Below are 12344 nucleotides of genomic sequence, written 5' to 3'. Positions count from 1 at the left end.
TGTTTTATATTAACTTTCTGAGTGTTGTTGAAACATTCCGTAGCCGTGAAAAATTAATTACGCATGCTCTTGTACTGACTAGAGTGCTGTGTAGTCAAAGTTTACTTGCATTGCATTCATAATAAACTTTGGGGAGTTTTAACACAGGGATAACCTCATAACTTCCCTTTCAATATGCGTTGTCTTAATATTTTAAATCTTGCATCTGTATTTATGCATCCTAAAATTATTATGTATACTGACTAGGAGAGCTTAGGAGTAATCGGAGCTTAGGAGAGTGCGTTCGATATGTTTGTTAGGCGTACAGGTAGCAGTTGCGGGGAAAGGGTGGATGGTTCTTGCGATAGATAACTATGATTATGGCATAATTTGAACGTAAGGGTTGCGTACAGGGAAACTTCGATTTAAACTGAGTATCATAATGAAACGGTTTTGAAGGCTATTGATCAGCGTGATATCGTATGGCGTATGGTTCGTCTCAAGTGCTTGTTTTTTGAGGAGACACTGGCCAGAGTGCTTCGGGCGTGTAAAAAGAACTTTTTGTTTTACTTGCGCAAAAGATGTTCTACTGGGCGCAGTTGTTCGAAGGCCGGTCAGCGGCTAATCCGGGTTTCTTTTTCCTTTGTTAAAAAAATTTCTTTGGATAATTTTCTCAGTTATTTTTAAGAGCGTCCAATCATCAACTTGTTGGCAAAATGAAGCCGGGTCGCGAGTTCGATTCTCGCCCGTGGGGCATTAGGGGTTGCGTGATCTCGTACCTCGAACGCAATTATCTAGCTCTCGATCCATGCAGGCCTTCGCTTTCGTGAACTTGCTAAGCCGCGTCGTATCAACAACTTCGTAAACGGTACAAAACTGTCGTCGCCTATTCTCGCCATCTTTCATTCTTGATTATATGTACTGTTTTCTTGGTTTTTGCCGACAGAAAATCATTATAGTTATTATTTAAGTCTAGTGACAATTACAGTTGCAAAGAACAAACGTTTAGCGCCGATACTCATTAATTCGAGTTGTGACTGTGATGTTTAAAACTGTAAATCGTGTATATTAATGCATCAGTCAATTCCAGCTGGGTCCAGCCTCCCCCCCTCCCGGGCTCTTGCGGGGCATTTGCCCGCCTTGTCAGTCCCAGGGGTGGGGCATTTGCTGGGCGCAGCTGGAATTGACTGACGGATAACAATTTCTCTCTGTTCGAGTAAAGAGATTTGCTATACGTTCAATGTGAAGGAGGTAAAATTCATGTTTTTGATGTATTATGATAAGTGCATTATTAATGTCAAGGATAAGCCAATTAAAAGAATGCGGAAATAGCCTTTTATGTATGGCAGGTACTATATTCGCCGATATAAATTTATATATATTAAGCTGCGACTGTTGTTGAATTGATAAAAGGTGTTGATGTCTAAAGATGCTGTGGTGATGCATCGGTGGGAAAGTTAAAATTAAAAGCTGGTTTTATCAATTAAGCTGTTAAAATAAATTTTATATCAAGACATTTTTTCGATAAGAAGGACGGGGAACGCTGAAAACTTTGCGTTACCAACAGCTCTGCGTAGCGGCGCCCTTGTTTGCTGAGGAGGTCAACACACAGTTACCCTGGGTGCCAGAGACTTTTCTAGCGCGGTTTCCGGTTTCTGTCAAGTCTTTATAGTGCCATAAAATCCCATTATGATGTCGTCATAACGGTGTCTTTTACCACAGCAGCCTGCGTGGCAGGCGTTTGAAAGGGAAGGAAAAGGGGGTTTGGGGCGCGAGGGAAACGCGAGGGGCGCGCGAGGAGGGAGGGGAGGAGGGAAACGCCTGCCAGGAAACCATTGTTTTCGCCATCCCGCCTACTAATTATGTATGCAAAAATAACGCAACTGTGAATAACTAGCTGTCAAATAAGTCTGGCTGCGATGCCCCAAAACAAGAAATCTGAAGTGAAGGTACTATTGAAAAAAGTATAAATGCGGTCGTCCGTTGAAGGAAGAAAGTCGCAACCATACGTGGCTTGTTATATAAAATCCAGCATAAATCTATTACTTTTTTGCTGAAGGTATCGTGTTGGACTTCCCAACTTGCATGCAATGGTTGTCGAAGAAATTAATTACAAACACTTTGCCGACTCTAGAACTGGATCTAGCCGAGCATACAAAAGAACGCTGGTAGCAGGGATAGAAGAGCTGAACTTAAAAGATCTACAATAAGGCTAATTCTGCAATCAATATTATTATTAAAGTAAGTTCCTGGCGGCTTTATAACGTCTATGACCAGCAAGAAGTCCTCAAATCAAAAGTCGCTAAGGATTATAGATCGCTTCGACTTCAACAATCTGGTCGTTGATAAAGCGTAGCTTGCGTGGTAGGCGTTTGAGGTCAAACCCTGACAGCAGATAAAAAGCACACAGGCAGCATGATTTTTCCTTTCTCTCTTCTAGTGAGTAAAAAAAGCCGTTGGGAGACAAGACTTAGACTCAAAACCAGTCAGCACAACTCATCTAGGTGACAGGTCTTTTCCTTCATACGAGTCTTTTAACTGCTTTCTTCTATTCTCCTTTCAAGCTGAAATAGATGCCTTCAGTTTCTAATCGTTCTAAAACGATGAATTCCATACAGAAATTTCATCACACCTCACTAACAACATATTTTTAAATGATTACTGAAAGATTACTCAGTAGCATGATGTTGATTTCAGCCAATCGGATTAAGGTAGTAAGGCTGTGATTGACATGTTTTGAAGACGTACCAATCAGGATTTTAACATTTGCCTGGTGGATGTTAAAAACGAAAAAAACAATGGTCTCCTGGCAGGCGTTTTCCTCCCTCCCTCCTCGCGCGCCCCTCGCGTTTCTCTCGCACCTAAAACTCCCTTTTCCTTCCCTTTCAAACGCCTGCCACGCAGGCCCTTTTCCTTCCCTTTCAAACGCCTGCCACGCAGGCTATTACCACAGTAAAGTGAGATGCGTACACTTGTTAGATGCAGTGTATGTTATTCTTAAACACTTATGTTTTTATATTAAAAGTGTTGTTGTAAAATTTAATTCCTCAGCCGTGAAAAATTTAATACGCATGCTCTTTTAATGTCTAGAGTGCTGTAGTCGGCGTTTACTTGCGTTGCATTCATAACTGAACTTTGGGGGAGTTATAACACAGGGATAACGTTAACCTCATAACTTCCCTTTCAATATGCATTGTTTTGAATCTTGCATCTGCATTAATACATCCTGAAATTATTATGTATTATGTGACTTTCGATCGCCCACCTTCGTAAACTTGCGAACTAGCATCAAGTGAATTCGTATTAAAACGGTACAAAACTTTTAGACACCCATTCTCGTCATCTTTCATTCTCTATTATATGTACTGTTTTCTTGGTTGTAGCTAGTCATCTCATAATCATTTTAGTTATTATCTCAGTGACAATTACAACTGAAAAGAATACCAAAATACATTTTTAGTGCTCAGTACTCATTAGTTCGAGTTGTGACTGTGATGATTATAAACATTCGACTACATGATGATATTAACGGTCTTTAATAGTGTAACAATTATAGCCTTTTATGTATGGCAGTTGCTTTAGTTGCTTACGCGTCTCGAGCGATTTTGCGCTAGTAATTAAGTGTCTCATGATCAGGGAAAAAGTGGGTGTTTGATTGGTTCGCTCGATTGACGCTTGTTCTGGTTCGGACTTACGTGGACTTCGAACCACAATGAGCCGGTAAACATCCGAGATTTCAGGGGGGTGCTTTTAAACCTCATAGCTCTTCTCTTCATGGGTGTCTCCTTATCTTCATCGATTATATATTGTGGTCGCTCATCACGGTCCCCGCTCGAAAGCAAGCATTGAGACAATACTTTAAATCAGGCATACAATTGGCGATCAGCGTCGTGCCTTTTCTTACCATCACCGCACCGCCCCTCCGGCTTAGTCTCGTTTGCCTGAACAAAATCACATGAACGAAGATAGCCCCAGACAAAAGTTTCAGTATGAAAGATTGTTTTATGAAGGTTGTCCTGATTAACATTAGCCATAAACACGTTAATCATATTATGTAAATTTGTTACAAAGCAGATATAACTCTTTTAATTTAACAACCTGTAATAATCAACGACTTTACAATTCCCACGGAACGTCTTACGTGGGAGGCTAGCGTTATCCTGGTCCAGGAAGTGTTTCTTCAGCGGAGAACAAATTAAAGAAAAGCTTCTGGGATTGTAGTTGTGCATCATATCAGGTGGTTTCAGCTGGGGAATAGCGACTTTCCTCTGCAAAATAACTGCCAGTCGAAGAAGCAAATTTTGCCTAGAAATCTCTAAAGCTCGAGAAAAGACAAAATTTCTAGATAACGCGATTCCATTCATTCGTAAAAGATATTCAGAGCCAGTTTTTCGACTAACTTATGTAAAATTTTATGAGGTTTTCAGTGCTTTTTGGTGCACATTTTATAACCAAGATATCATGTTGCCATTATTGTTAAAAAGACTGAGGAACTCCTTAAAATTTCGCTCTTACCACCAAAAACTAACCTAACAATCGTCTTATGAAAGTACGTATACACCATGTCATCGAACTTTTGACCGCGCACCCATCAGGGCAGATTCGGTTGAGAAAAAAAGTCATTTAAATATTCCGGATGGACCTGAGAGATAAAAGCAGATATTGAATAGTTTCTAGGGCAGCTCCAACAGGCTTTTTAAGCATAAAAAAGCCAATTGAGACCCATTTGGTCATTGGGTGTCCCTGAAATAGATGGCGATAGACCGTGGCACAAGTTAGTGTGTTTACTTATATCTAGTTAGTGTAAAATTTATATCGTTCTTAAATTAAATAAACGCTGGGCACCTCATAAAGCAGACGCAATTACTAGTGTTGGTTCCTGCCTTTCATCAAGCAATTTCTTTTGCTCTGATGAATTTCTGTTGAAGGCCAACACCTGAACACACCCTTCGCGCGTAGCCCCACTAGTACGCTGTGTTCCAGCAGTGCCCTTCTCAAAACAAACGTAACTCTTATCCAAAAATTTGTCCAAGCCTAACAAACGTGTAAATCATTGTGTGACTACAATTAGAGCAACATCAACCACTCAGTTGTCATGCATATACCGAGTAATTAATTTTCATTTTGCCAAAATTTTCGGAAATTTTAATCGAGAAATAAATGAAAGCTTCCGTCCGAGTGGCAATTCTCCCCGGCCTGTCAAAGTTGTCCACCCTGCAGAGGTGGTCCTCTTAACTTTGACCGAAAATGTTTCATTTCTTTTTCTGGTCATAATCAGATCGATCAGAATAAATATTAAACCTACAATCTTGGACAAAAAGTGCAGTTAAGAATTTTGCACTTTTTTACCCACAGAATGCCAATCCGACGGATTTGGCACGGCTTATTGCCCCTTCCTCACCCAAACCCGGTGGTCAATGTTGCTAGGGACTTCAACATTGTTTTTTGGGTGGGAGGGGGAAGTGTTTGCAGTCAAGTGCCAAGGCCAGTGCTTTTAAGAGCGTTTATTGAAACTAGACATGACATTACGTCCATTTTCTTAAATTTTTGTCCAAGAAAGTAGTTCGTGAAGAGGTCGAGGATGTCTTTTAAAGGAACAAAAAAGGCAAGACCATGTCAGAATCTTTGATTTTAAATTTATTTGTTTGTTTGTTTGTTTGTTTTTTTTTACGGTCGTCTGAAAAATGAAAACGACTGTTTTCGAGCGTGTCTCATTTTTCATTTTATTAACTTTTTGCCCTTTCAGGGAGTTCTCGCATGGAATTTTTCAGTAACATCTGTGGTAGTCGTAGTGTTATAATAAAGTTTTATTAAATGTTAAACGATTACTTTACTTTATATTTATACTGTTACAATTAAGAGTTTTCTCATCTTTACTCCAGTTTACCAGTTGGACACTTTACGTTCAACAACATTGTGAGTTTTGTTGTCTCAAATCGATGATCAATCAATTAGTTCAAATGCATGAGACTTCAATTTTAAAACTTATTAGAATTGGATGATTGTCATTAGGGGGTTATGTGTTTTTACAATATCAATTTATTATATCAAATTAAACTTAAAATTGGTCAAATAGGTGTTTATTTCAATTTGCAAAACTACCCAATGCAAATGTTTTAGATTCGTTTTGTTCATTATGTTTTCCATTATTGCTACATTCTGTTTTGTAACTAAACATTTTGGGACATTATTATAATGACTAAAGCAAAAAAGATAACGTGCACCGCTGAAACAAGAAAAAGAAACGGGCACAAAAAAGTCGAAATATATACAGGACCGAAATTAAACAATAACAACAAAACAAAAAAGCAAACATGTACAGACTGCTACGATGAATCAATCACTTTTCTTCTTTGAAAAATATCGCATCATACTTGGAAAGTTAACGAGATCAACCTTATCCCCAGAGTTATAAAATAGAACGGGGGGGTTAAAGTCAGGAAATTTAAGTTTCGGCTTGTTAGGTGCTGATATTAACAGCCTCGTGCTAGTTCGAGAAAAATGTGCCCCTAACATAAGGGATTTGGCGTTCATATATGTCATCCCGACTATACTGTTTAGGTTTTCGTCGTAACTGGGGGGAATCAGAGCATAAACAGGTAGACCCGCCCTAGCTATTGGTGCTTGCAAGTCACTGGCCCACCTGGAGGGCTGACCAACAACTTGCTGCAGGGGTACCCAAAGGCGGTTTCCTCCTAAATACATTGGAAACAGTTTTAAGGCTATCGAGAGTACTTTTAGATCTCTAGAAAGGCATCCTGAGCAGCCCTATGAAATTTGTATCTGTCATCCTAGGGCAACTTGAGTCTCTTCGAAATCACATGGGCTTGAGTATTATTTTCCCGAAAATTTAAATTTGAAGCAATTTAACGTATCACAAAGTGAGACATATTTTAATTCCTCTCTCCATCACATTTTTGAATCCGAAAATTTTAGGTTTCGTTTTTTGTACGAAGAATAGCCTAATTTGGGAAGTGAAATGTAAAAGTTAAACTTCAGAAAATCGTACTAAGGGAATTTATAAGATAAGCCTCGAAAATTGTACATGAATGGAACGGTCATCTAGAACTTCTTAGCCCTCCTCAGGTATAAGAAATTTCTAGGCAATAGTTTGCTTCTCCGAACAGTTATTTTACAGAAAACAGTCGTTGGGTGCCCCTTCATGTTGCTGTTTAACCTTTATTTGTTTTCGGTTTCGCTGTAATAACAGATAATAAAGTTGATTTAGGAAATCTGATGTTGTTACAGTTATATCGAGCCATCGCCGCTTGGGTAGAAATTTCTCGGTATGTGATAAAGTGGTTTCCAGTGGACTTGTACACATATCTGATGTAGTGCTAAGCTAATCTCGTACCCAGATCTCCCTTTTCAGTGTAAAACAGAGTGAGATCTGGGTACGTGATTAGTGCTAAGCCGTTCGCATTCTTCTCGCCATTGTGGTGATTAATGGCAGCGATGTACGTCTGACCGCAAATGACAAATGGATACAACGCATCGCCTCCACGGGTAGGAATGGATTGAAACAGCATAAACTTGCTACCATTCCACTTGTATATGAATGAGTGGATATTATGACCTTCGAACAGTCACTGGTTTCGTTGCGATAGTTAGCAAAAGCTTAAAGGAAAGTGTGGCCATTACTGTTGAAGGATTTCACATAGATTGCGCCGTAATACTGAAGTGACTGAAATGTGCTTCAGTGCTCATTCGGACCTTTTATAAACGGTAGAATTGACGAAGAAACCGTGCTTGAGAGTTAATTAAAGTAATTCCCGAAAACAATAAAGGACTCGTTGTTTATTTCAAATGCTGCGCTTGCAGGTGAAGCCCCGGCCCTCAGTGTGTACGGTCCTCAGTGAAATTTTTCAAATTTGTTAACGTATGTTCCACTTGTAGGTAACTGAGCTGATGAAGTGCGAGGTATCGTCAAAGAAATTTGCGACGGAGAGGAACGTTCTTCCCATTATCGTAAAAGACGTAAATTTTGTTCCTCCCTTTGTTGCAACACTTTAGAAAGGGACAAACCGATTTCCGTGCCACTGGAAAAGACTGTACTGAACAAGGCCTCCCTAAAAATTTCGTTATAACGACAAAACGTGCCCTAGAATCTTTTATGAAAGTACGGATACTCCATGTCCTCGAACTTTCGACCGCGCACTCATCAGGACAGCTGACGACGACTTTGCTAAAGACTTTGGCAATGATAAAGGGCTCAGCTCAGATTGCTACTATAAACAACCTCGCCTTGTACATGCTTTTACTTAGTCATACCCCCAGGAGGAGGAATCCGCATATGAAAGGGGTGGGGATGCTCGTCGTCTCGCTTACGGGTGTAAATTTCGGATTTTGGTCTCACGTAGGGTGTTCTGGGAAAAACGCCATCATATTTAGCCGTGAAGGTCTCGTTTAGGGTTGCAAGCGAAAAAATATAAAAAACACATATTGTCTGTGTTTTAACATGGTCTCTTTTAGGGGTCAAAAAAAGCTTGGGCCACGCCCAGATCGGTCTCCTTTAGGAGTTTAATTCAAACTTTCCGACGAGCATCCCCACCCCACTCATATACGGAGTCTTCCCCCGGGGTCATACCTAACGAAAGCCGTGAGCATGTGATTGCAACTTTGTATACGATAACTAACGTCAATCAACAAGTATTTATTAAAGAGGTTTTCCCTCTACACAGCCGAACAATTAAATATCACACATTAACCTTTAGTCATTCCCGATTTGATTTGATATTTTATTCGTCTTTAGATACTACAAGGAGACAGGGATGAGTTTCTGACACAAAACAATAGAGAATCAACTTACGAAACCCCTTCGCGTATTCTTTCAAAAAACGGTGATTTTCTACCTGATTCATCTCTTTGCCTCTAAGAACCGAAACTGTGAATTTCCACACGGGGCTTAAATATGTTTCAGAGAGTTGATTTCTCTCACTCCTTATGTAGAAAGACTGTTTTAGCTTTCACACAACACAATTGTCCATCAACAGAAGTTGAGAGTGAGAATCCCCTGACAGTTCTTGAAAAACAATATTTTGTTTGTGTTGGCAGCATCTAAGGAATTTATCCATTTGACTCACGAAATCAAAAATGGGACTTTCCCCTTGCTTATTAAAAATTTCTGGGCTCGTTTTCAATGTATCGGCTTTCTCAACATAACTTCTCGTTTCAGGTACAAAGAGTCACTCAAGATGAGAAAACCGCTGAAACATCCCCTTTTATTTATTAAAGAGACGATAACATGAAGTACCGTTTTCCTTTGTGGTATCAGTTGCATCCACTTTACATTCGCAGCACAGTGATTTTCGAAGGAAGCCTCGCCAAAAATGAATGATTTCAAGGATTTAACACTTAACGACATGGCTACGAGCGCTGTTAAACGGCAACCGGGGTACAAAAATGTTTTAGAAGTGTATGTTTTCAATGAAAATACGTTCACCCGGGTGACAATGAAGAGAAGCGACAGCTCTCCGTTCGCAGATTGCATGCTAAAAACAATATTTCGTTGAAGTCGTTGAAGAGTCGTGCTTCGTTGTCTTAATTTCTCTTTGGAAGTTATTTACTAAAATTCGAAATCCTAAGCTCGTTCCAGGGGCGAAATGACAGACGAAAATAACCCTTATATTTCAAATCTTTTTGTTTACTCTGACGAGCATTCTGATATTTTAATTCTCGACAAATGTAAGGGAATCCATATAAATACTTAATCCAAGACAGTATTGGATTCCGGATTTCACGCGGTAGATTCAGGATTCCAGGTACTGGATTCCGGACTTTGTGAATAGAACTTGGACTCCTGATTCCTATCGTCTGTGGGATTCCGGATTCCTTGAGCTGTATTCCGGATTCCAAAGCCAAAGATTCTTCACATGGCCACAAACAAAAATCTCCCGGATTTCTCAATTTCTTGGTTCCCGGAGTCCGAAGTCCGGACTCCGATCCCTTACGTACGTAGGGCGAAAATTCAAACAACTCCCATTGAATTTAGCCTTCCGTGCAGACAAAAGATTCTTCTTACATTCTTTCAATGATAAGACCTGATAAGGTTGAAAGTTATATGACCTAACGCTATGCTGTCTCAATAGATTTCCGTTTTGTTTGAAACGACAGCGGGGAAATTTCCCTTGTACATTCTGGACAATATTTAGTTGTCATTGCGGGTAGCTACCTTCCATTTTAATAGTTACCATACGTAACGTAAAGTACACCTTGCAAAAGTGCGGAGCCATTTGCAATTTGCCAGTTTCCTATGACAGGTTTGTCTGATTCGCAGTTCTCAGGCCCACGGCAGATCAGCTTTCGCAAGAGGTCAGAGCAGAATTCATTCAACTAGAATGGCTTTCAAGACCATTTTGTTCCCATTTCTTTGCTTTTTGGTTTCTTCTACCGCCGAACAGAACTGTAGCGAGTATCAGTGCAGCCTTGTTCCGGTTGGAGAAGACTTATCATCTGAATTTCAACTCAAGGCGTCTGAAAAAGGAGTAAAATTAGTTTACTTGCAAGTGAAAATAATCGGCAACGACAGCTATGGTCCTCTGGATGTCCCAGACGAGTTTTTGCCAGATTGGTGGGTCTATACCAGATCCATTAGTGAACCCATGTTGTCTTTACCTTACGACTACGATGCATTGTCTCTAGGACTTTTAAACTACCAAGTAAGAAGTATGACAGTGCCTTTGATAGAAAATCCTGCTGGATGCCTCGGAGCTTTGAACTCGTCGTGTCAAAACAAAGCGATCGGGAGAGCGCTTTTAAAAAATGTCACAAGAACCAATCACAAAGTAGGTGAAGTAGATGTTGTATGTGTACAAGTCATTAAATATTACACCTATTTTCAGCTTTTGTACCATGAAGACAACCTCGAGTACGATTGTTGTATCAGAGAGAAAAACTCTATGGAAATTCGTTGCAACCAGTCTGCTAGAACCACCGTCTGGCTCGAGGCATTTAATGTGGTTCTTCTCATATTGCAAGGAGTCTTGATGTTGTGTTTCCCCGGATTTCCCCGTGCCCTGCCTGGCTTCATTATTAATCTTCAAGAAGAACTAGAGAAAGAAAAACAAGAGGAGAAAGTACTTGAAAATGAGCTTGATAGCAATAATCAAGGACAAGAACTGACCGAGGACCAACGATTTCGAGATCATTACCAGCGAGACAGCAGTACTGAAGGTGATCAAAACCTTTCTGAAACTGAAATTTTAGTTCACAGCTATGATGGAAGAACACATACATGTACAAACAGTAGTCCAGTTAGAAGTGAAGGCGAATCGCATGATGGTGATAATCAAGGACAAGTACAAGGTGGAGTTTGTGGTCATAATCGGCGAGACAGCAGTACGGGAGGTGATCACCAACACCCTTCAGAAGAAAAGTCAGTTTACATGGATGATGCAAGTCCAATCACCTTTTGCAATCTGTTGAAAAAAACTTTTATCAAATATTCTGGGTGCTTACAATATCTTAAGTTTCCCTTCAATATCAAGCTGGCTTTACTTGTAATCGTTATAGCCCCATTTTTTTTCTATGTGAGGATAATATTAGCTTTAACAATAAAACGAAGAGTTTTCGATGAATCTGCAGAAAAGAATGACGCTTTTCTAGACGGATTGCAATTGTTTTCATTGCATTTTTTTCACTTAAATTCGTCTCTTGATATCACTATTTTGGTACTGTTAAGTGTTGTTCCATTTCTAGCTGTTTTTTTCTTGCGTCCTCAGGACTTTATGATCGACAAGGAATCTTTTGAAGAATTAGAATGTCTGGGTGTTTGTATAGAACATTCCTCTTCAGTGGGAGAAGATATGCGAAGGCACATAGAAAACTGGCGGCTAAATTTTAAGTGGTTTGTGATCCGCATAATTGAAACACACAGTTATGTGATTACCAGGGCTATAACTGCTATAAAATGCACAGCATGTGTCAGACACATCAAGTCATCTGAGAGACTCAAAAGAACCATTATAAATGCTTTTTGTCTTTTGCCTTCTTATATTTTTATATTTTTGTTTTTTGGCGTGATATTAGGACTAGTGGGCTTTGTTATTTTACTGGTGGGGTTTATAGTTATTAGTGTGTTTTATTCACCGTTGGCTTGTGTTTTAAAAATTGCGTATCTTAAATTATTAAGTGCTTATATGTCAGGTGCCAAATCCTCTTTTGAGTGCATTAGATGTAAAACGTCAATACAGCAATCCGTTTTGTTTCATATCTCAGCTGTAGTCTCAACAGTCTTTTATTTCTTTATTAGTTTTCCTTTGGCTTTTCTCATTTTTTTTCTTGCATACTGGGTGACACTTCCCTGCTTTTTAGCGGCTTTATCTGGTCGTTTTCTTGTTAGAATGTTTGGTTTGACAGTTATGGGA

The 12344-nt window shown here is 39.6% G+C and overlaps 2 protein-coding genes across 2 annotated transcripts in view; one reads left to right on the top strand and one right to left on the bottom strand.

Annotated features, from left to right (window-relative positions):
* Positions 1-12344, bottom strand: part of LOC140943801 (uncharacterized) — a 270540-nt gene that overhangs the window by 212103 nt on the left and 46093 nt on the right. The gene's annotated exons all lie outside the window — the stretch shown is intronic.
* Positions 10170-12344, top strand: part of LOC140943784 (uncharacterized) — a 3192-nt gene continuing 1017 nt past the window's right edge. The window contains exon 1 of the mRNA XM_073392893.1: positions 10170-12344. This exon is cut by the window's right edge and continues 1017 nt beyond it. Within this exon, the coding sequence (XP_073248994.1) occupies positions 10317-12344 (2028 nt within the window). The 5' untranslated portion in view covers positions 10170-10316.

The sequence above is a fragment of the Porites lutea genome, chromosome 7, assembly GCF_958299795.1.
Source record: "Porites lutea chromosome 7, jaPorLute2.1, whole genome shotgun sequence".
Lineage (NCBI taxonomy): Eukaryota > Metazoa > Cnidaria > Anthozoa > Scleractinia > Poritidae > Porites > Porites lutea.
Note: the sequence above shows the minus strand (reverse complement) of the source record. Positions and strands in the feature narration are given on the sequence as shown.